At 42.8% G+C, this 24194-nt stretch overlaps 2 protein-coding genes across 3 annotated transcripts; both read left to right on the top strand.

Moving 5' to 3' along the window:
• The first annotated feature begins 2588 nt into the window (after window positions 1-2588).
• LOC123131850 (OVARIAN TUMOR DOMAIN-containing deubiquitinating enzyme 1) lies at window positions 2589-7221 on the top strand. Its single transcript, XM_044551544.1, has 10 exons — window positions 2589-3107; window positions 3195-3239; window positions 4384-4434; window positions 4690-4740; window positions 5151-5288; window positions 5371-5490; window positions 6029-6087; window positions 6178-6233; window positions 6310-6416; window positions 6524-7221. Exons 1-10 carry the CDS (start codon window positions 2673-2675, stop codon window positions 6836-6838), a joined length of 1377 nt encoding a protein of 458 aa, XP_044407479.1. The 5' UTR covers window positions 2589-2672; the 3' UTR covers window positions 6839-7221.
• Window positions 7222-19731: 12510 nt separating this feature from the next.
• On the top strand, window positions 19732-23678 carry LOC123131849 (uncharacterized). Of its 2 annotated transcripts, none has more exons than XM_044551543.1 (3): window positions 19732-21017; window positions 21701-21819; window positions 22749-23376. In XM_044551543.1, exons 1-2 carry the CDS (start codon window positions 19838-19840, stop codon window positions 21787-21789), a joined length of 1269 nt encoding a protein of 422 aa, XP_044407478.1. In that variant the 5' UTR covers window positions 19732-19837; the 3' UTR covers window positions 21790-21819; window positions 22749-23376. The 2 variants fall into 2 exon arrangements, with proteins under 2 accessions (XP_044407478.1, XP_044407477.1); XM_044551542.1 differs by lacking the exon at window positions 22749-23376 and adding an exon at window positions 23383-23678 and having other exon boundaries at window positions 19733-21017.
• Window positions 23679-24194: the final 516 nt, after the last annotated feature.

Raw genomic sequence — 24194 nt, 5'->3', positions numbered from 1 at the left:
TTTCTATTGGCATGTTAGTGGGGCGACCAGCCAAATCCCTTTGTTGTTTTTATTGTTTGTACGAGGAATGCAACTGTGTGCTTTTTTAAATATATTTTTCTCATGCAAATATCTCAGTTACATCTCTATTACTAAACATGCAATCGCAAACGTTGTAATATGACAAAAATTGCATGAGACACAAAGTTATTGCAACTGGGTCCGTAAGGGGTTGTCAGGGCCAGTTGCATGTTAATCACTAGACATGCAACTGCAAGTGTTACCCGACTACAACTGCATGAGGCGCAAAGCGACTGCAAGTGGTGTCAGGGCCAGTTGCATGTTCATCACAAAACATGCAACTGCAAGTGTTGTAACCCGACTGCAACTGTGCGGTGCGCAAAGCGACTACAACTGGGCCGGGTAGGGGTGTTGTTACCAGTTGCATGTCCACCACTAGACGTGCAACTACAAATGTTGTAACCCGACTGCAATTGTATGGGCACAAAACGAGTGCAACTGCACAGGCACAAAGCGATTGCAAGATCAGGTAAGGAGGGTGTTGGGGCCAGTTGCATCTCCACCACCAGACAAGCAACTGCAAGCGTTGTAACCCGACCGCAACTGCATGGGACACAAAAGCGACTGCAACCGGGAGTTGTCGGGACCAGTTGCATGTCCACCACTAAACATGTAAGTGTAAGCATTGTAAACCAAGTGCAATTTTATGGGCACAAAGTGACTGCAACTGTGGTCGGGATGAGAGTTTTCAAGGCAGTTTGCATATTCACCACTAGATATGCAATTGCAGTGTTATAACCCGACTGCAGTTGCGGTGCACAAAGCGGCTACAAGTGGGGGCACAAGGGGAATTGTCGGAGGTCAGTTACATGTCCACTGCTAGATATGCATCTGCATACGTTGTAATCCGACTGCAATTGCATGAGGCACAAAGTCACCACAACTCGGGTCGGAAGGAGAGTTGTTGGGCCAATTCCTAGCCCATAATGTTTTTTATTTTCTTGACCTTGGATGAAAATCAACTATGAACGTATCGGCTTAATGAATAAAATATATTAAGTAAAATTATTCTTATTGTGCAATCTAGGAGTTGTATTTTCAAGTTCCCTCTTTTTTGGTGACACACACATGCAAATCTTCATGTTTTTTAGGGGAATCATCATGTGTTTGTTGATCAAGCATGAGACTCATAAGCTTGTGGCCGGCCCTTTTGTCGTTGAGTATTTGACAGGGAAGAAGGATAAGACAAGTCTAGCCCAAAACAAATAAAAAGACAACCAGGTCGTGCAAGGAAACCGGGGAGCTCCTATTCGGCGCTTCAGGCACCAAGGAAGTTCCGTGGCACCCATGTGCCGACGCTGGTGGGCCGTCCTATCTACTAGAGCGCACTTGTAAGAAAAACAAAAAAATTCACAAAAAACAAAAAAAATCATGAATTCAAAAAAGTTGATGGATTTTTTAAAAATGTGCACGGATTTAAAAAAAATCATGAACTTTAAAGAATGGTTCATCTGTATGAAAAAGTTCATCAAATTTGAAAAACAATTCATCAAATTTTAAAAAAAGTTCATCAAAACTAAAAAAATTCATTGACTTTGAAGAAAAAGTTCACGAGTTTGAAAAAAGTTCACCGTTTTTTATTTTTAAATTTCACTAATTTGAAAAAGTTCATCGAATCAGGAAGGAAAAAAAGAAAAATGGGGAAAGGGAAAAGGAAAAAGGGGAAAAGGAAAAAAGAGAAAAGAACAAAAGGTGTAAAATGATGTATGCAATCACATAAGGTGAGGTGGCTGGTTGGTTAGTGCAGTGTAGGTGCATCCAGGAGGTTGGGATTCAATTCACACCGCGCTCAATCTTTTTGCATGTTTAAACAGGCGTCCATTTACAAAATGCACAGTAACAGACGTCTGAAGCGCCAAATAGGATATGCCGGGAAACCGAACAAGTAGTGTGACGTCAGATGAGTTCTAGATGGTCCCTAATAATAATCATTTGTTTAGTTAGTATATATTTTCAAAGTGATAGACATACACTTGCCATTAAATTCATTGCCATAAAATATTCAGTTACAATGGAAGCTATATTTATTTTCTTGATTTTGATGAATTTATTTCCCATACTACTATCACTTGAATCCATCTACTAAGACGTAAAATCTCATCCCAACGAAGATTTTAATGAAATTTCTTGCGTCATTGCGACGGTTGGACAAGTGACAACCACCCTTAAAGGACACATCATGTCGCAAGGCGTTGCCCGACCAAATTGTGATCAACGTAGGCCTTGTTCGATGGCTACCCCCGTTTCTCTTGAATTGGCCGGATACAACCTACGTTGTGTGACATGACACGTGTTACCCATTCAATCCGTGGATTGGTCGCGTGTTTCTGATTGCCTTTCTTGTAATTTTTATCTTTCATGTGGGCTGTATCTGCAAACGAGAAGTGTGTGCCTGCGACCTGTACTAATGTTTGGTTCAACATGGACTTTTTTTTTGGAGTTGGTTGCAAAACAGGAACTCCCAAGGGACCAAACCGCCATCAGAATTTCCAAATAAATAGCCGTCAACCCTTCTCCCCCTTTTCCATCCCGCACCCCGCACACCTTTCTTCTCCACGCCCTCGCGAGTTAGCGGAATTGCCACGCGAGCCCTCCAAGTTTCTCCCGCCGCGATGGAGCCACCCGGTTCAGGTTCAGGTTCAGGAGCAGCAGAACCGGTCGAGGAGGAGCGCATCCAAGAACCGGCCTCCAACGCCTCCTCCAATGGCGATGGGGATGGCGCCCCGAGCGCTGCTGCGCCGCCACCTCCCCTCCGCCTCGAGCAGGCCGGAGGCGGCGCCGATGGGTCGCGCCCCGCCGCGGTGGTCGACCTCCGGAAGGGCAAGGCGCTCGCCGCCGGCCCCTTTCCGCCACCTGTCCCCCCAAGCTCCGCGGGCAGCATCCCCGACTCCGCCTCCGCCTTCGGAGCCGGGGGGTCAAGCTCCTCGGCGGGGAGGAGGATGGTGGTGCCGAGGGACGCGACGCTGCCGTTCGACTACACGCGGGTGTTCCAGCAGGTGGTACGAGAGGGGCAGTCGGTTATCATCGAGGAGGGCGAGGAGGAGCAGGTGATGCGCGTTCGCGATGTTGTTTCTTGGAGTTCTTGGAGTTGCTGGAGTGCGTTCTTGAGCGTTTCTTGGTTTCTTCTCGAGCAGGTGGAATCGCCGCACGCCAAGGACGCGCCCCCGGGAAAGGAAAAGGTATAGCCTGAATCTGGTCTTCTTGCTTGCTTGCTTGTGATTTGGAGTGTGGAACTGTGACCATTTTCTTGTTCGGGGCGTGGAACTGTGATCTCTTATGTTTGTTGAAATCTTGGGGATGATTTAGAGTAATATACAAGCGGAATCTTGGGCAAATGTTGGGGACAGTTTCATGATTATGACTCGGAGTTCTTCTTGCGGTGCAGTATGAATTTAGAACGAACGAGCATCTTGTTGTGATTATTCGAAACTGTTCAAGATTTAGGTGTCCAGTCTTGTGCTAACTGATTCTTCTATTCAGTGTGACTACATATTTTGCTGTAAGTGGAAAATGTGGGGAGGTACGAGGATCATGTCGTGGCAGTAGTTGCTGTGATACTTTAACAAGAAATCCTTAAGCCAAAATGAATCAGTTTTCAGTGTAAATGAGTTGTATTATAGGAGAATTAGTCTGAATGTTTGCACTGGATTACTTACCTTGACGTACATTATCTGGATCCTCAGCCACTTTTAACCAAGGGAAGTCAACTGCATAGAAAGATCTTGGTTTAACCAAGGGAAGTCAACTGCATAGAAAGATCTTGGTTTGAGCATCATGTGGCATCCTAGAGTAGAGGAGGAATCTTGGGCAAATGTTGGCAGCAGTACACACGTCCTTGTTGTTTGTGGATCTTTTCGAAATCTGGCATCATATTTTGAAGCGAATGGCTATCTTGTTGGAATTGCTGTCTGTAAAATGTGTGGAAATTAGGAGGTCATGTCCTGATTACTGCAATATTTTCGTAACAGAGCCTGAAGTCGAATGTACGATCTTCCTTTGTAACATAACGAAATATAATTTCTGTAAATCATTTGCTATTTACATGCAAAATCTCTGACCACTTCAGGATCTGGTTGAGAAGCTTCACCATTTGGTTGATTGGTACCTGGAACTCGCTCAGAAGCCTCAGAATATAATTTCTTTTAAATAGTTGCCGAAAATAAAGAGCTTTGGACTTGAACGTTTGTGGTCTTGCTATTACATTCTTGTTTCTTTTTTTACTGGGAAAAGGAAAATGTTTGGCTTCTTGTTGATTCTGTATAATTGTAAGACTGCCAGGATGTATGGACTTTAACTTCATTCTGTTCATTTCTTGTCAAATAGATTTTTCATAGAGAAGGAAGGCAAATATGTTCAGAACGTGAGGAGCACCAGGTTTGTCTCCATTTTGCCTAATGTGAACGTTCAAATTTGATGTGCATGAAATATCAGGATGAAAGTCCGAGATCACAAGATACTTTGGTTCATGGTTCCTGTACGATGAACTGTTCAGAAAGATTATTTTCTCTTTGGATACTAAATTGTATGTTAACTATTGGTTGTGATAGTTTGATGGAAGCTGAATCGTACTTGTACTGTTGTTGAGTTTATCATACATTAATTTCATTCTCTTCATTTCTTGTCAAATAGATTTTTCGTAGAGAAGGAAAGCAAATATATTCAAGACATGTGGAGCACCAGGTTTGTCTCCATTTTGCCTAATGTGATGTTCAAATTTGAAGTGCATGAAATATCAGGAAGAATGTCCGAGATCACAAGATACTTTGATTCATGGTTCCTGTACGATGAACTGTTCAGAAAGATTATTTTCTCTTTTATGGATACTAAATTGTATGTTAACTCTTGGTTGTGATAGTTTGATGGAAGCTGAATCGTACTTGTACTGTTGTTGAGTTATCAGACATTAACAGATATCTTCTTGTTTTCTTATTGAACAGCAACAGATCAATATCAGTGATGGGATTATACATGACAGTGGTTTTAAAAACCGAATATTGCAATAAAAACAAACTTTCCATCACCTTTTTAGATATGTTGTTTCCATGTTCTACTCTGTAATTTGAATTCTCGTATTTGTGTGGTTCTTGCAGACACGTCCCATCAATGAAGTAAGGAATCGGTATATGGTTTCTTCTAACGAGGCGGACCATCTTGATGCCTATTCGGAAATTAGACTGGTGATTGGAGATGGGGAGTGTTTCTACAGGAGCTTCATATTTTCCTACCTAGTAATTGACCTCCTCTCTTTTTCTTAGCATATGATGTAGGTTTAGTTATTTAACTTTCTCTGTTTATGCGAATGTACAACAGGAGCAAGTTATTGATAGGCAGGACACAGATGAGGAACATCGTCTCCTTGATGTTGTTGAAAGAATGTCTGTGCAACATGCAATTCTTGGATGGAACTCTGAGTTTTCCAGGACCAGCAGAGTAAGTTCTCACCTTCTCCATATTTGTTCTTTCTTGGATAAACATGCTTGCAAGGGATGATGATTCTCTTCAGGTTACAAAGTACACTTCAAGCATCATCTGGCATCTCACTATCTTTGTTTGTCATTTGCAGGAGATGCACAATTGCTTAACAGTAGTGGCATGCCGTCACAGTTTTACACAATGTTGGCACAAACTCAAATTTGAAGCTTATTATGAAGTTAACAACCCGATTTTAACAACAACCTTAAGAGAAATTTACGTGCAAAGGAACAACAGCAATATAATTGGGAAATAACATAATTTTATGCTTGTTTGAGCACTGCAACAATGCACGCCTGCTGGTTATTATTGTACAGCCACCTCACTGTTCTGTTACTATGCTATAGTATATCTGTAATGACTGAAGCTTCTCAGGGAGGTGTCTTAGCTGTGTTCTTTTATATCCTGCCATTGATCAATATTCTGTATGTATTATTGTATCCTGTAGTATGTAATGATTATCAACCATGAATAATCGAGTTGCTGATTCTTTCAGGCATTTGAGGAGCTGATTGAGAAAGTAATGAGATGGAAGGGCACGGAATCAACTAGCAGGTTTTTGATTCTTATGGTTTTCTGCAATTCCATCAAAGTATTGTAGATGAACGCATTCCATCTCACTGACATAATATGTGCCATTTTTAGTTGCCGTAAAGAGGAACTTCTCCAGTTCTTCAGCACGTATGAGAGGACGCAAGACAGTGAGAAAAACACCCTTGAACTTACATTTCCTTCTGTTCATCGTAATTCATGTTTCTGACACATTTTATTGGTTAGTTTTTGCTTTCCTCAGATTACTAGTAGCTATCCATATATGCTCGCACAGTGAGGAGTATGTACCACATATACCAGAGGTCGACCAAGGAAATTGCAGTCTGGAAGTTGTCAGTATCAGTATCCCCTTCCCTTACATTACCTCCTGCTGAATTTCAAGTGCATCCATTGTTGGATACACGACACTCATTTACCTGACTTGTTGTTGCACAAACAGTGGTGCTTGGAGCACGTCATTCCAGCTCGTGTGGACGCGGACCATGTTATGTTGGTGGCTTTGGCCACAGCGCTTGAGGTCCCCCTCAGAACGGAATCATTCCAACAAGGATATGCTCGAGATATCTACACTGGTCCTGGATTTCCCCGTCCGAGTGTGACCCTGCTGTACACGGGAAATCACTACAACATCATCTACCCACGTGCTCCTTCTGCTGAGAGTTCAAGTCATCAGGCTTCCAAGAGAGAAGATCCTGCTGATCAGAGTTCAAGTCATCAGGCTTCCCAGAGAGAAGAGCCTGCTGGTCAGAGTTGAAGTCATCAGGCTTCCTAGGGAGAACATGCTGCTGATCAGAGTTCAAGTCAAGAGACTTCCTAGAAAGAACATCCTGCTGATCAGAGTTGAAGTCAACAGATTTTGCCAGATTAAAGTTGTGATGGGCTGCTGCCGTTGAATGAGTGTTGCTGAGTTAGTGGTATAGAGTTAGAGTAGATGCACCGATGAAGTTGGGGTGTAGGCATAGGATATACTTACTTGTGCATCCTTCTCCTGTTGGCTGGTATAAGGTGAACATCCTTCTGCTGCTGATGAATACAGTAATGAAGCCGATAGCCATATACTTGTGCATTCTTTCCGGTGCCACTGGATTGATCGATTGGCACATATACAAGGATGAATGCAATCGTTTAATTAGTTTCCGTGATTGGTTTATTTGTGATTCTTTATGTCTCTGCTGGTTACCCTGCTTGTGTCTGAACCTGTATGATAATCCAATATATTCCAATAGTAGAATGTAGAATTGTACATGCTGTGCATCTTTGAACTGTTCCAAGTCATCTGAAGAAGATGAACATTTATACTCTTTCGCTTGAATCGTCCCAAGTTGTGGAAACCGCAATCTTTAGCAGTGTCATCCACGGACGGATCCAGCTCTCGGACGACGGCGAAGGAGAAGAAGAAGGAAAATGGAACAACTGTATTGGTACCAGACATCAACATCTGGAGGCTTCAGACTTGCTGCAGTCCTGAGATAAATTCATCTTCAGATTGGATTGGATCAAAGTGAAAGGATTCCAGATGTCATTTACAGAGCGGGACAGCTTCCTGAAGAGCATACGTTCCAATATATCATTGCTCATCTCTCTAGTTCTGATCCCCCTTGGAAGAAACTATTGGGATAGAGCAACTTTTTCTACACCATACGACCTTTTCACTAATTAGATAAATTCCATATATCGGAGAGACTGAACCACACACGGACAAGAAAGATCTCTGATACAATCAAAAGTTACATCAAGGACATGGTTGGTTGCTTGCATCCCACCATGCATGCTCCGGGAGACCAAATTCGCCCGTTTGGTTAGCTAGGTTGCATTGAAATCTTGGCCCCGCATGAACCTCAAAGCACCGCTCAACCAGCCATGGGAAAACCCCTGAATCGGCAGTTTCCAAGGAGCCAAGCTCTCCGTGTACATGGAGGGGAACACGGCATCAAGCTCGTGCGATCGGGGAGAGCGCGAAATCGTGTGCGTCCCCGAGAAATTGGTGGGAGTATGCCTCCTCCCTGCTCCTCCGATGGCGGTAAGTAACATCAGACCCTACTTGTTGTAGCCTAGATCTATGAGTGTGTGCTAAAGTAGAGTAGATCTACAAGTAGTAGGGTAGGTTATGCAAGGATTTCTTCATGAATGTTGTGTGAGGACGTGGTAGATCAGTTGGCAGCGGTGTCGTTTTGGTTTATGATAGGTTTTGCTTGTCGACAGTGATGATTTCATGGTGTTGTGTTGGATTGATGTTTATGTGCTAGATTACATGCTTTTCATATCGGTTTTCATGCTAGTATGGTAGATTTGACAGTGTGTTGAGCTTCATGATCAATCCATGCTAGTGTGGCAGATTTGGTAGTGTGTTGAGCTTCATGATCAGTTCATGTTAGTATGGTAGATTTAGCAGTGTGTTCATCTTAATGACCAATCCATGCTAGCATGGTAGATGCATTATTCTTGTTCGGCTAGTTCTAGTACTAACCGTTATAGGCAATGACCAAGGAAGAGTATATTCAAGCCCTTACTTTGTCGGACATCAAACAAACCTTTGCCTCCTATGTTGAGAACAGCCATCGTTGACTCAGGATGCAAAGGTGTTTTAGAGGCCTCACTTGTGTTCTTTAGTGGTGGCGATGCTTGTGGCTGATACTAAGGTGGACATTAAGGCTGCGAAGGCATCGTTGAGGGGGTCAATGAAAGGGAATGCGATGAAATGAGATCCTTTCATGTCCATCTTTGTCATGTACAAGATGTTTAATATCATCGTGGGAGAAGCGAGGACTGATAAGGGCTTTAAGGAGGTGCATCTGAATATTGCTGCCAAGATGGTCTTCGAGTTATGTGACACAGAGTTACATCAACACAGGTGTACAACCATCTTTTGGAAGTGGAGAGCGAGATGGATCCAGGTGTCAAAGCGTAGAGAGCTTGGCGGTGCACAATGTGACCAAAACACCTTCACCATTCTATTGGAGGTCGAGCACTACGAAGGCCACATCACGGTTAGCTAACCTGTAACTTCGTTTCACTTATCCAACATGCCAATCACAAAAAAACATTGCATTTCATTCTTAGGATCACCCCAAGGATGTTGAGTACCTCAACAAGCCCATCCAGAAATACTCTCGGTGCAGCCATCTTCTCCTAGGGTCTGACTACGGGCAAGCATGCGATGGGATCCAGCGATCCTCTCAATACACCCATCGTAGAGTATCCAAACACACATGAGTTGGAGACCATCATCCTTTGATAACCCTCACAAGCCTCTTATCATATTCCTACTTCTGAGAGGAAGAGGGACACCTTGAGGGACAAGGAGCTGAGCATCTTTAGCAGCATGACGAGGCCATCAAGGAGGTGGCATTCGCCATCAGGCACAATTGTATCTAAAGAGTTGAAAATGGTGAGAAAATTAATATGTTATAAAACTACTATGGATTTAGTAAACACATCTAGAAAGGTGATCACAAGAAGGGGAACAATTATTTTAAAACTATTGTGCAGGAGCTCTTTGACCCACACGCTGGAGAATGAGATGAGGTATTATTCGTCAGAGATAACAGGTAATTTCTGTAGGGGAACGTAGTAATTTCAAAAATTTCCTACGCACACGCAAGATCATGGTGATGCATAACAATAAGAGGGAAGAGTGTTGTCCACGTACCCTCGTAGACCAACAGCGGAAGCGTTATAACAACGCGGTTGATGTAGTCGTACGTCTTCACGGCCCGACCGATCAAGCACCGAAACTACGACACCTCCGAGTTCTAGCACACGTTCAGCTTGATGACGATCCCCGGACTCCGATCCAGCAAAGTGTCGGGGAAGAGTTCCGTCAGCACGACGGCGTGGTGACGATCTTGATGTTCTACCGTCGCAGGGCTTCGCCTAAGCACCGCTACAATATTATCGAGGATTATGGTGGAGGGGGGCACCGCACACGGCTAAGAGATCTCAAGGATCAATTGTTGTGTCTTTGGGGTGCCCCCCTGCCCCCGTATATAAAGGAGCAATGGGGGAGGCGGCCGGCCTAGGAGGAGGGCGCGCCAAGGGGGGAGTCCTACTCCCACCGGGAGTAGGACTCCTCCTTCCCTTGTTGGAGTAGGAGAGAAGGAAAGAGGGGGAAAGGAACAAGGAAAAGGGGGCCGCACCCCTTGTCCAATTCGGACCAGAGGGGGGGCGCGTGCCTCCTTCCTTTTGGCCTCTCTCCTCTATTCCCGTATGGCCCAATAAGGCCCATATATTCCCCGGTGAATTCCCGTAACTCTCCGGTACTTCAAAAAATACCCGAATCACTCGGAACCTTTCCGATGTCCGAATATAGTCATCCAATATAACGATCTTTACGTCTCGACCATTTCGAGACTCCTCGTCATGTCCCCGATCTCATCCGAGACTCCGAACTCCTTTGGTACATCAAAACTCATAAACTCATAATATAACTGTCATCGAAACCTTAAGCGTGCGGACCCTACGGGTTCGAGAATAATGTAGACATGACCGAGACACGTCTCCGGTCAATAACCAATAGCGGAACCTGGATGCTCATATTGGCTCCCACATATTCTACGAAGATCTTTATCGGTCAAACCGCATAACAACATACGTTGTTCCCTTTGTCATCGGTATGTTACTTGCCCGAGATTCGATCGTCGGTATCTCAATACCTAGTTCAATCTCGTTACCGGCAAGTCTCTTTACTCGTTCCATAATACATCATCCCGCAACTAACTCATTAGTTGCAATGCTTGCAAGGCTTATAGTGATGTGCATTACCGAGTGGGCCCAGAGATACCTCTCCGACAATCAGAGTGACAAATCCTAATCTCGAAATACGCCAACCCAACAAGTACCTTCAGAGACACCTGTAGAGCACCTTTATAATCACCCAGTTACGTTGTGACGTTTGGTAGCACACAAAGTGTTCCTCCGGTAAACGGGAGTTGCATAGTCTCATAGTCATAGAAACATGTATAAGTCATGAAGAAAGCAATAGCAACATACTAAACGATCAAGTGCTAAGCTAACGAAATGGGTCAAGTCAATCACATCATTCTCCTAATGATGTGATCCCGTTAATCAAATGACAACTCTTTGTCTATGGCTAGGAAACATAACCATCTTTGGTCAACGAGCTAGTCAAGTAGAGGCATACTAGTGACACCCTGTTTGTCTATGTATTCACACATGTATCATGTTTCCGGTTAATACAATTCTAGCATGAATAATAAACATTTATCATGAAAATAAGGAAATAAATAATAACTTTATTATTGCCTCTAGGGCATATTTCCTTCAGTCTCCCACTAGCACTAGAGTCAATAATCTAGTTCACATCGCTATGTAATTTAACATCAATAGTTCACATCTTTATGTGGTTAACACCCATAATTTACATCGACATGTAACCAACATCCAAAGGGTTTATTAGAGTCAGTAATCTAGTTCACATCGCTATGTGATTAACACCCAAAAAGTACTAAGGTGTGATCATGTTTTGCTTGTGAGATAATTTAATTCAACAGGTCTGTCACATTCAAATCCGTAAGTATTTTGCAATTTTCTATGTCTATAATGCTCTGCACGGAGCTACTCTAGCTAATTGCTCCCACTTTCAATATGTATCTAGATTGAGACTTAGAGTCATCTAGATTAGTGTCAAAACTTGCATCGACGTAACCCTTTACGATGAACTTTTTTTTTCATGTCCATAATCGAGAAACATATCCTTATTCCATTAAGGATAATTTTGACCATTGTCCAGTGATCTACTCCTAGATCACTATTGTACTCCCTTGCCAAAATCAGTGTAGGGTATATAATAGATCTGGTACACAGCATGGCATACTTCATAGAACCTATGGCCAAGGCATAGGGAATGACTTTCATTCTCTTTCTATCTTCTGCCGTGGTCGGGTTTTGAGTCTTACTCAATTTCATACCTTGTTACACAGACAAGAACTCTTTCTTTGACTGTTCCATTTTGAACTACTTCAAAATCTTGTCAAGGTATGTACTCATTGAAAAAACTTATCAAGCGTCTTGATCTATCTCTATAGATCTTGATGCTCAATATGTAAGCAGCTTCACCGAGGTTTTTCTTTGAAAAACTCCTTTCAAAACACTCCTTTATGCTTTGCAGAATAATTTTACATTATTTCCAATCAACAATATGTCATTCACATATACTTATCAGAAATGCTGTAGTGCTCCCACTCACTTTCTTATAAATACAGGCATCACCGTAAGTCTGTATAAAACTATATGCTTTGATCAACTTATCAAAAGCGTATATTCCAACTCTGAGTTGCTTGCACCAGTCCATAGATGGATCGCTGGAGCTTGCATATTTTGTTAGCACCTTTAGGATTGACAAAACCTTCTGGTTGCATCATATACAACTCTTCTTTAATAAATCCATTAAGGAATGCAGTTTTGTTATCCATTTGCCAGATTTCTTAAAATGCGGCAATTGCTAACATGAATCGGACAGACTTTAAGCATCGATACGAGTGAGAAAATCTCATCGTAGTCAACACCTTGAACTTTGTCAAAAACCTTTTTCGACAAGTCTAGCTTTGTAGATAGTAACACTACTATCAGCGTCCGTCTTCCTCTTGAAGATCCATTTATTTTCTATGGCTTCCCGATCATCGGGAAAGTCAACCAAAGTCCATACTTTGTTCTCATACATGGATCTTATCTCAGATTTCATGGCCTCAAGCCATTTTGCGGAATCTGGGCTCATCATCGCTTCCTCATAGTTCATAGATTCGTCATGGTCAAGTAACATGACCTCCAGAACAGGATTACCGTACCACTCTGGTGCGGATCTCACTCTGGTTGATCTACGAGGTTCAGTAGTAACTTGATCTGAAGTTTCATGATCATCATCATTAGCTTCCTCATTAATTGGTGTAGGTGTCGCAGAAACCGGTTTTTGTGATGTACTACTTTCCAATAAGGGAGCATGTACAGTTACCTCATCAAGTTCTACTTTCTTCCCACTCACTTCTTTCAAGAGAAACCCCTTCTCTATAAAGGATCCATTCTTAGCAACGAATGTCTTGCCTTCGGATCTGTGATAGAAGGTGTACCCAACAGTCTCCTTTGGGTATCCTATGAAGACATATTTCTCCGATTTGGGTTTGAGCTTATCAGGATGAAACTTTTTCATATAAGCATCACAACCCCAAACTTTAAAAAACGACAACTTTGGTTTCTTGCCAAACCATAGTTCAGATTGTGTCGTCTCAACGGACTTAGATGGTGCCCTTTTTAACGTGAATGCAACTGTTTTTAATGCATAACCCCAAAAACGATAGTGGTAAATCGGTAAGAAACATCATAGATTGCACTATATCCAATAAAGTACGGTTATGACGTTCGAACACACCATTATGCTGTGGTGTTCCAGGTGGCGTGAGTAGTGAAACTATTTCACATTGTTTTAACTGAAGACCAAACTCGTAACTCAAATACTCTTCTCCACGATCAGATCGTAGAAACTTTATTTTCTTGTTACAATGATTTTCCATTTCACTCTGAAATTATATGAACTTTTCAAATGTTTCAGACTTCTATTTCATTAAGTAGATATACCCATATCTGGTCAAATCATCTGTGAAGGTCAGAAAATAACGATACTTGCTGTGAGCCTTAACACTCATCGGACCGCATACATCAGTATGTATTATTTCCAATAAGTCAGTTGCTCGCTCCATTGTTCCGGAGAACGGAGTCTTAGTCATCTTGCCCATGAGGCATGGTTCGCAAGCATCAAGTGATTCATAATCAAGTGATTCCAAAATCCCATCAGCATGGAGTTTCTTCATGCGCTTTACACCGATATGACTTAAACGGCAGTGCCACAAATAAGTTGCACTATCATTATTAATTTTGCATCTTTTGGCTTCAATATTATGAATATGTGTATCACTACGATCGAGATCGAACGAACTATTTTCATTGGGTGTATGACCATCGAAGGTGTTATTCATGTAAACAGAACAACAATTATTCTCTGACTTTAATGAATAACCGTATTGCAATAAACATGATCAAATCATATTCATGCTCAACGCAAATACCAAATAACACTTATTTAGGTTCAACACCAATCCCTAAAGTATAGGGAGTGTGCGATGATGATCATATCAATCTTGGAACTACTTCCAACACACATCGTCACCTCGACTTTTACTAGTTTATGTTTATTCTGCAACTCCCGTTTCGAGTTACTACTCTTAGCAACTGAACCAGTATCAAATGCCGAGGGGTTTCTATAAACACTAGTAAAGTACACATCAATAACATGTATATCCAATATACCTTTGTTCACTTTGCCATCCTTCTTATCCGCCAAATACTTGGGGCAGTTCCGCTTCCAGTGACCAGTCCCTTTGCAGTAGAAGCACTCAGTCTCAGGCTTAGGTCCAGACTTGGGCTTCTTTACTTGAGCAGCAACTTGCTTGCCGTTCTTCTTGAAGTTCCCCTCCTTCTCTTTGCCTTTTTCATGAAACTAGTGGTCTTGTCAATCATTAACACTTGATGTTTTTCTTGATTTCTACCTTCGTCTATTTTAGCATCACGAAGAGCTTGGGAATCGTTTCCGTTATCCCTTGCATATTATAGTTTATCACGAAGTTCTACTAACTTGGTGATGGTGACTAGAGAATTCCGTCAATCACTATTTTATCTGGAAGATTAACTCCCACTTGATTCAAGCGATTGTAGTACCAAGACAATCTGAGCACATGCTCACTGCTTGAGCTATTCTCCTCCATCTTTTAGCTATAGAACTTGTTGGAGACTTCATATCTCTCAACTCGGGTATTTGCTTGAAATATTAACTTCAACTCTTGAAATATCTCATATAGTCCATGATGTTCAAAACATCTTTGAAGTCCCGATTCTAAGCCGTTAAGCATGGTGCACTAAACTATCAAGTAGTCATCATATTGAGCTAGCCAAACGTTCATAACGTCTGCATCTGCTCCTGCAATAGGTTTGTCACCTAGCGGTGCATCAAGAACATAATTCTTCTGTGCAGCAATGAGGATAAATCTCAGATCACGGATCCAATCCGCATCATTGCTACTAACATCTTTCAACTTATTTTTCTCTAGAACATATCAAAATATAAACGGGGAGCAACAACGCGAGCTATTGATCTACAACATAGATATGCTAATACTATCAGGACTAAGTTCATGATAAATTAAAGTTCAATTAATCATATTACTTAAGAACTTCCACTTAGATAGACATCCCTCTAATCTTCTAAGTGATCACGTGATCCATATCAACTAAACCATGTCCGATCATCACGTGAGATGGAGTAGTTTCAATGGTGAACATCACTATGTTGATCATATCTACTATATGATTCACGCTCGACCTTTCGGTCTTCGTGTTCCGAGGCCATATCTGTTATATGCTAGGCTCGTCAAGTTTAACCTGAGTATTCCGCGTGTGCAACTGTTTTGCACTCGTTGTATTTGAATGTAGAGCTTATCACACCCGATCATCACGTGGTGTCTTAGCACGAAGAACTTTCGCAACGGTGCATACTCAGGGAGAACACTTATACCTTGATAATCTAGTGAGAGATCATCTTATAAAGCTACCGCCGAACTAAGCAATATAAGATGTATAAAAGATAAACATCACATGCAATCAAAATATGTGACATGATATTGGCCATCATCATCTTATGCCTTTGATCTCCATCTCCAAAGCATCGTCATGATTTCCATCACCACCGGCATGACACCATGATCTCCATCATCTTGATCTATATCAATGTGTGGTCACATGGTCGTCTTGCCAACTATTGCTCTTACAACTATTGCTATCGCATAGCGATAAAGTAAAGCAATTATTTGGCGCTTGCATCTTATGCAATAGAGAGACAACCATAGGGCTTTTGCCAATTGCTGATAACTTCAACAAAACATAATCATCTCAGACAACAACTTATATCTCATCACGTCTTGACCATATCACATCACAACATACTCTGCAAAAACAAGTTAGACGTCCTCTACTTTGTTGTTGCAAGTTTTACGTGGCTGCTACGGGCTTAGCAAGAACTGTTCTTACCTACGCATCAAAAACCACAACGATAGTTTGTCAAGTTGGTGCCGTTTTAACCTTCGCAAGGACCGGGCGTAGCCACACTCGGTTCAACTAAAATTGGAGAAACTGACACCCGCCAGCCACCTGTGTGCAAAGCACGTCGGTAGAACCAGTCTCGCGTAAGCGTACGCGTAATGTCGGTCCGAGCCGCTTCATCCAACAATACTGCCGAACCAAAGTATGACATGCTGGTAAGCAGTACGACTTATATCGTCCACAACTCACTTGTGTTCTACTCATGCATATAACATCAACATATAAAACCTGGCTCGGATGCCACTGTTGGGGAACGTAGTAATTTCAAAAATTTACCTACGCACACGCAAGATCATGGTGATGCATAGCAACAAGAGGGAAGAGTGTTGTCCACGTACCCTCGTAGACCGACAGCGGAAGCGTTATAACAATCCGGTTGATGTAGTCGTACGTCTTCACGGCCCGACCGATCAAGCACTGAAACTACGGCACCTCCGAGTTCTAGCACACGTTCAGCTTGATGACGATCCCCGGACTCCGATCCAGCAAAGTGTCAGGGAAGAGTTCCGTCAGCACGACGGCGTGGTGACAGTCTTGATGTTCTATCGTCGCCGGGCTTCGCCGAAGCACCGCTACAATATTATCGAGGATTATGGTGGAGGGGGACACCGCACACGGCTAAGAGATCTCAAGAATCAATTGTTGTGTCTTCGGGGTGCCCCCCTGCCCCCGTATATAAAGGAGCAAGGGGGAAGGCGGCCGGCCTAGGAGGAGGGCGCGCCAAGGGGGGAGTCCTACTCCCACCAGGAGTAGGACTCCTCCTTCCCTTGTTGGAGTAGGAAAGAAGGAAAGAGGGGGAGAGGAACAAGGAAAAGGGGCCCGCACCCCTTGTCCAATTCGGACCAGAGGGGGGGGGGGCGCCTCCTTCCTTTTGGCCTCTCTCCTCTATTCCCGTATGGCCCAATAAGGCCCATATACTCCCCGGCGAATTCCCGTAACTCTCCGGTACTCCAAAAAATACCCGAATCACTCGAAACCTTTTCGATGTCCGAATATAGTCGTCCAATATATCGATCTTTACGTCTCGACCATTTCGAGACTCCTCGTCATGTCCCCGATCTCATCCAAGACTCCGAACTCCTTTGGTACATCAAAACTCATAAAATCATAATATAACTGTCATCGAAACCTTAAGCGTGCGGACCCTACGGGTTCGAGAACAATGTAGACATGATCGAGACACGTCTCCGGTCAATAACCAATAGCGGAACCTGGATGCTCATATTGGCTCCCACATATTCTACGAAGATCTTTATCGGTCAAACCGCATAACAACATACGTTGTTTCCTTTGTCATCCGTATGTTACTTGCCCGAGATTCGATCGTCGGTATCTCAATACCTAGTTCAATCTCGTTACCGGCAAGTCTCTTTACTCGTTCCATAATACATCATCCCGCAACTAACTCATTAGTTGCAATGCTTGCAAGGCTTATAGTGATGTGCATTACCGAGTGGGCCCAAAGATACCTCTCCCGCAATCGGAGTGACAAATCCTAATCTCGAAATACGCCAACCCCAACAAGTACCTTCGGAGACACCTGTAGAGCACCTTTATAATCACCCAGTTACGTTGTGTCGTTTGGTAGCACACAAAGTGTTCCTCTGGTAAACGGGAGTTGCATAATCTCATAGTCATAGGAACATGTATAAGTCATGAAGAAAGCAATAGCAACATACTAAACGATCAAGTGCTAAGCTAACGGAATGGGTCAAGTCAATCACATCATTCTCCTAATGATGTGATCCCGTTAATCAAATGACAACTCTTTGTCTATGGCTAGGAAACATAACCATCTTTGGTCAACGAGCTAGTCAAGTAGAGGCATACTAGTGACACTCTGTTTGTCTATGTATTCACACATGTATCATGTTTCCGGTTAATACAATTCTAGCATGAATAATAAACATTTATCATGAAAATAAGGAAATAAATAATAACTTTATTATTGCCTATAGGGCATATTTCCTTCAATTTCTTGGAAGTGGAAGCCAACAAGATACTTCAAAATTCCTATGTCATGGAACATTTCATTGCTTGGCAATACACTTGATTGAATACTTTTTTCCGTTCGATCTTATTATCACCTTGAATGGGACTTGCAATATGAAGAAAAATTGGCACTGTGAGAAGAAAGAAAAGAAGAATACGGTGGGCTTTGCCTTGAAGAAGAAAACCGGCTGGTTTAGCCAGCTTGGTTTATTAGTCGAGTGACGGGCGCACTCGACTTCACATCCCCATCTGCACATCAGTCAGGAGTGGGGAGGGCGAGACGAGATGACGTCCACCCCATGGATATGATGCTTTATTATGAAGGTCACGCAAACAATTCCAAGACAAATGTCATTGATCCCAAGAAGAGTACCCATAGAACCCTATCAACCTCCAATCAACCTCAACACCAATCATGAAAACAACATCAATGAAATTGGATGACAGATAGTTTAACTCCACTTTATTAATATGGTTGAAAAACACAACAAGCACCCCGCCCTACCGTCACTTTCTTGGATGTACAAATCATCAAAACCTAACTTTTTTCCTAAGAAATTAGATTTATCCTTATTCAAGCGAGATATCGAGAGGAAAGTCACATCTGCACTCACTCGCCCCTTGAGGTCTAGAAGCTCTCAAATTGCCATGGTGGAGTACCATGACAATTCTATCTCATGGTTTTCATTGCTCTCGGCCGTACCCCTTGAGGGAGCCTTCCGATTCATAGATTGAACTTGCACTGGTACTATCTACTATCACTTCAACAGTTCCCTTAAATTTTTGTTTGTTTGTGCTTTTCTAGAGGGGTTCCTCTGAGGTATGTCCCCTTCTTCTGTCCCTCCTCAAACTGATCCACCATAGCTGCCACAATAGTGTTTTTATCAACATGAACAGTGGTGCCTTGAGTAGTCGGAAGGGTGACTTGTATTGCTGGGTTACCATTCTCGTTTCAACTAGAATTCTCAGCAGCTCTCTTTCCCAAAATATTTCATTGTGCATTCCAACATCTTGTCTCCCATTACCATCATTTCTAGTATCTAGATTATGTGCATTGTTCAAAGCATCATTATTATTATTCCGCAACAGCCCATTAAACCGCCAGCTACTAGTAGGAATTACGTCAACACCCATAAGCCCTTGCCCGCGGCATGTATCTTCAATTCCTGCACCTCTACCTCTTTCCGTGAATCCACCTAAATTTCCATCAGAATCTTGTACACCTTCAGTTGCCACCAAAAATAGGAAGTTTTTCATACTTCACTTGGTACCACTCCTTCTCTTCCCCTTTTGTAATGGGTACAAACCTTATAATCTTCTCGTTAACATTCATTTTAGCTCGCAAGAATTTGATTTGGACCTCGAGAATTTGTAAACACAGTTGGTAATTTTAGTTGGACCTCCAAAATTTCTCCCATGGATCTACACAGCATGTAATTATCTGATCATGCAACAATTGTCTATTAGCCTATGCACTTGCGCCCAGACTTGTCAAGAATCACTTGGCTAAATCCCCATTCACACGGTTATCGTCGGAGCACACGCGCTTTGGTCACACTCACAGCCCGCACCAACTGAGCACAGCCGGCCGGAGGGCGAGATGACGGCGGCCAGCCTCCTCCGCCGCCTCCTCCCCAGATCGCCGCCGGCGCCAGAGCAGAAAGGCAAAGATCCCCTCGTATGCAGCCCCCCCGTCCTCCCGCGCGACTCCGTGGCATGCAGTTGCTTGCGCCGCCTCCTCTTCCTCTCCGACCCCCAATTCCGACGCTGCTCCCGCATCCGCCACCGCCGCGGCCCTCCCTTCCTCGGTTTCTTCATCGACCACGGCGGCGACAGCGACAGCGACGACGACGGCGACGACGACGACAGCGGCGACGACGACAACGACGACGGCGACGATGGCTACAGCATCACCTTCGAGCCTGCTCCGGGCGCCCCCTACCGCCTCCCCCGCGGACTCTTCTCCTTGGAGCTCGACGGCTGCTACATGGCCCTAGGATGGCGCCACGGCCTCGGGCTCTTCTTCCACAAGATCCGGTTCGAGGTCCTGGTGTGGGATCCCGTCGCCGGCCACCAGCGCCTCCTGGCCGTTCCCCCGGATTTCGAGTTCCAGGGGGGCAAGGGTGATATCAGCGGGGCGGTGCTTCGCGCCGCCGGAGACGCCGACCACTTCCGGGTGGTCATGGTAGGCAGCAACGGGAAGCAGCCTAGAGCAGTGCTCGCCTGCGTTTACTCGTCGGAGACCGGCGCATGGGGCGATTTCATCTCGGCGCCGCTTCCATCCGAGGGTTTGTTCATTTTCAGGTCCCAGCCCGCTGTGCTGGCAGGGGATTGCCTTCACTGGTCGCTTACCATGGCGGGTTCGAGAAGTATCCTCAAGTTTGATTTGAACAGGAAGAGCCTAGATCTGAGGCTGCTGCCAGGGGATTATTACACCCCGCTCAGTCCTGTCAAATTCGCGGTTATGCGAGCAGAGGGTGGTGGGATGGGTTTCCTCTTCTTATTCGGCTTTACCGCCGAATTATGGAGTCTGAATCCCAATCGCGACGGTGTTATGATATGGGAGCCAGGGAGAAGTATTGAGCTGGACAAGTTACTTCGACTAAATCCAAAGAAAGATCCCCCACAGGTGATAGGGTATGCCGAGGAAAACAATGTGGTGTTCTTCTGGACAGTTGTTGGTGTCTTCATGGTCCATCTCGAGTCATGGCGGTTCAAGAAGCTCTCTAAGACTAGTCTCGATTCTTGGTACCATCCATTTGAAATTGCCTATACTCCAGGTAGCATTCATTTACACTCTGGATATGGCAAAACAGAGTTAATTTTTGATTACATGTTGTTCACATTCTTCCGTGTGAAATTAACGATTTTAAGTAGTTGTCATACTCATATCATGTTTTCGTTTCAATGGACACCGAGATTGGCTTATTCTTTCTATAATATAACTGAACAAAGTTTCACTCTTGCTTGCCTACTGAAATATGCAAGAGCTGTATCATGGTAGTGTTAGCACATAGCTGCAGTGCAGTTTTTGTTTCAAGATGGGATACATAGCATTTTGAAGTTGAAGACAACTATATTAAAAATTTAAAGTTAGCTTGAACCAACTGCAATGTCAAATAGTAGCTCAATTGGTACATTTGGAAGCTTAACAACTAGTTAAATTTCTGTACTGTATTTCAATATTGTTATCTCTGCTGATCTTGCTAATAATCTGAAATCCATAACTGGGACTTGGTATGCAATTTACAAATAATTGTCCATTATCACTTGCAGTAGAGTCCTGCTGCAAGTGAAAAGCTCATTTATACCGTGATTTTTTTCCCAATAAATGGGGTTCATTTCATCGTTTCATATTACAGCTACGAGTTTATGTTAATATGTAGTTGATGCCTCCTTGTATCTATTTGGTTTTTTCTTTGGAAAGTCATTGGTTGTTTGAATTCTTATGTTTGTAAAACAGGCATTGGTGGTGGACACGATGGAGCTAAAGTTGTGAGTCATTGGTGGATGACACGATGGGCACGATACACAAAGCAATTGTTCAGTTAGATATGCTATTGTGATGTATTGGTTGAGCAGGTAAGCTTATCTTCTGCATGCAAGTTGAGGTATCTGAACTGTTTTACGAAAATGTGTCTCCTTCATTATTAACATGACTAATCCCTCCTCCTTCCTTGGGCTGGATGATCTCTTTTGCTTTTTGTCCTTGTCATTCAGATTCAACTACCTTGCAGCCAGTTTATTCCCCTTTTCTTGCATATGCCTGTGCCTTTTCAAGGATGAGAATGCTGTCATGTTAAGTGGTAGCAGAATGACATACTTGCTCTTTTGGTGCTTTGTGAAAAACTTGAATAATCTTTTCTTCATTGGTGGTTCTTGTAATTGGGTGCTGGTAGATGGTAAGGTTGTGACCGGTTTGACTGAAAATTAGGATCTGAGTGAGTGTGATCTGGTTACCGCCTTACCAGAGTGAAATCTCCTCGTATAATGAGTACCTTCATGTTCCCTTGGTACAGATTTCTGAATGACCAAATAATATCCTTTGTACTGAAATTTCTTTTCCCATTGAAACTTCTATGGACCAAAAGGAATCATACTGCATTTCTTAACATCTTCTCATAGATTCATAGTTCTTTAGTTTTTATATTATAGTATAAATACATCTGGCTTAACAAATCCTCATGACATAAATGCCTAATGGGCCATATATGCAGCTTGTCTGAAGATCTTAAAAAGGTCATCTGTCATGTCTGCTTGCAAACTGACTGTTACTGTTTGAAGTACAACAAAGGCAATTCTACACTTGTGCTAATTCATGTACTACAGTCTACCGCCTACTAGCAGTATTATGCTATTTTCCCCAAAGTTGATCTGGTGATGGTAAATTTACTATAACTGCACCTAGCTAAACAAATATTGAGTAATGAAATGCCTAATAAGCTATATCAGCAACATGCCTTTGAATACACTGAAACTCAAACAGCTGATTTGCCCCTTGGCATTATCAGTAAACATCTGTGGACGGACAGTGCCTAGTCTTCGGCGGAGAATCAAATTTTACAACTGCAACATCGGATGCCATATCCCCCATTAGTGGCCAGCGTTTGTGTTGATTATGTTATAGTATTATAATTGGTGAGTATGTTTTCTCTCTCCTTTTATTGTTTGCCATAGTTCGATCAGCATGTTAATTAGCTGATTCAAGCTGTACTATTTTCAGCACACATTCCTTCTAGTCATATATATATGCACCCAAGCCATTTGATGTATACAAGATTTTCGATTCCCCCTGTTCTCTGTTCTTGTATACCTCCTTATTCTTTCGATTCCCCCTGTTCTCTGTTCTTGTATTGTATACCTCCTTGTTCTTTGAGTTGCTTGCTGTCAGTTTGTTGGAGTTCGAGTGAAAACCTTAGTTTTATGTTCAGTAATATGAAAGCTTATGTAGATGTCTCTCAGAAGCAAGTATTTATTCAGAGAGAATCCCCACCTCACTCCAAAGTTGGGTGGATGATTTTCACATATGTAACTGTCTCTCGGTTATATGGTTCTAATCATTTTTCAATCTGTGTATGGTTGCTATGAGTGGAAATAATTTTGGAGCAGCGAAAATTCAAAATTTTATCGCCTCCTCCTTTTCAGGTCAGCGGCATGAGGCTTGGAGTGTGCTTCTAGAGAGTTGGACTGGAGAGACTTTGTACAGGACTTGTGAAGACTCATTTGTAGGTGTTCTCACCATGCATCTTGGTTGTGTTACTATATATGATATGGCCGTCAGACATATCAGTGTACCCATGAGAGTACTAGATATACTGCACGAACATATGTGTGCTTATGGCAGTGTTCATCATATTTTCCATATGTATCTACGGCTTGATTGAACAGCGAATTTGTATGCAAACATTTATAGTCCGTACTGGGAATATATATGGTGATTAGTAGTAGTACTTTAGTACGTACTCCCTCCGTTTCGAATTACTTGTTACATGTATGGATGTATCTTAGATGTATTTTAGTTCTAGATACATCCATCTCTACGACGAGTAATTTGGAACGGAGGGAGTAGTAAGCAAAGAACAAACTGATTTACCTGTTGCCAAAGATGGAAGCAGACGGATTGTCTGAATGGGAAGATCGGCTGCTGGAAAAGAATATGCAAACTTCATAGAAGACCTGAGGGCAACAATAATAACACACTATCATAACACTAAATATGTTGCACAATTTCAGGATAATAGTGCAATTTGGGGCGACTGAGGTTCAGGAAAATATCAGACTTAACTAATTTAAAACTTTGTACGGCAACTAATTGTGCGGTACGAAATCACTTCCCTCTCTTGATTCAAATATTTTTTGACATACAAGCACTAATAAGCTGCACATACGGATAAATGAAGCCTTGAGAGAAGCTAGTGAAGATTGAAAGTTGACCGTCTTAGCATCCAAATTGTGTA

Source organism: Triticum aestivum, chromosome 6A (assembly GCF_018294505.1).
Source record: "Triticum aestivum cultivar Chinese Spring chromosome 6A, IWGSC CS RefSeq v2.1, whole genome shotgun sequence".
In the NCBI taxonomy this organism is placed as follows: domain Eukaryota; kingdom Viridiplantae; phylum Streptophyta; class Magnoliopsida; order Poales; family Poaceae; genus Triticum; species Triticum aestivum.
The sequence above is the reverse complement of the archived record's forward strand: the minus strand, read 5'-3'. Positions and strand labels throughout refer to the sequence as shown.

What these genes read in the sequence shown, in the direction of transcription:
- LOC123131850 (XM_044551544.1), top strand. Translation starts at nt 2,673, where the DNA reads ATGGAGCCACCCGGTTCAGGTTCAGGTTCAGGAGCAGCAGAACCGGTC. An exon ending in GTATGAGAGGACGCAAGACA is followed by an intron (nt 6,234 to 6,309) that starts GTGAGAAAAACA and finishes TTTATTGGTTAG; the next exon opens with TTTTTGCTTTCCTCAGATTA. An exon ending in GAAATTGCAGTCTGGAAGTT is followed by an intron (nt 6,417 to 6,523) that starts GTCAGTATCAGT and finishes TTGCACAAACAG; the next exon opens with TGGTGCTTGGAGCACGTCAT.
- LOC123131849 (XM_044551542.1), top strand. Translation starts at nt 19,838, where the DNA reads ATGACGGCGGCCAGCCTCCTCCGCCGCCTCCTCCCCAGATCGCCGCCG. An exon ending in TGAAATTGCCTATACTCCAG is followed by an intron (nt 21,018 to 21,700) that starts GTAGCATTCATT and finishes TTTGTAAAACAG; the next exon opens with GCATTGGTGGTGGACACGAT.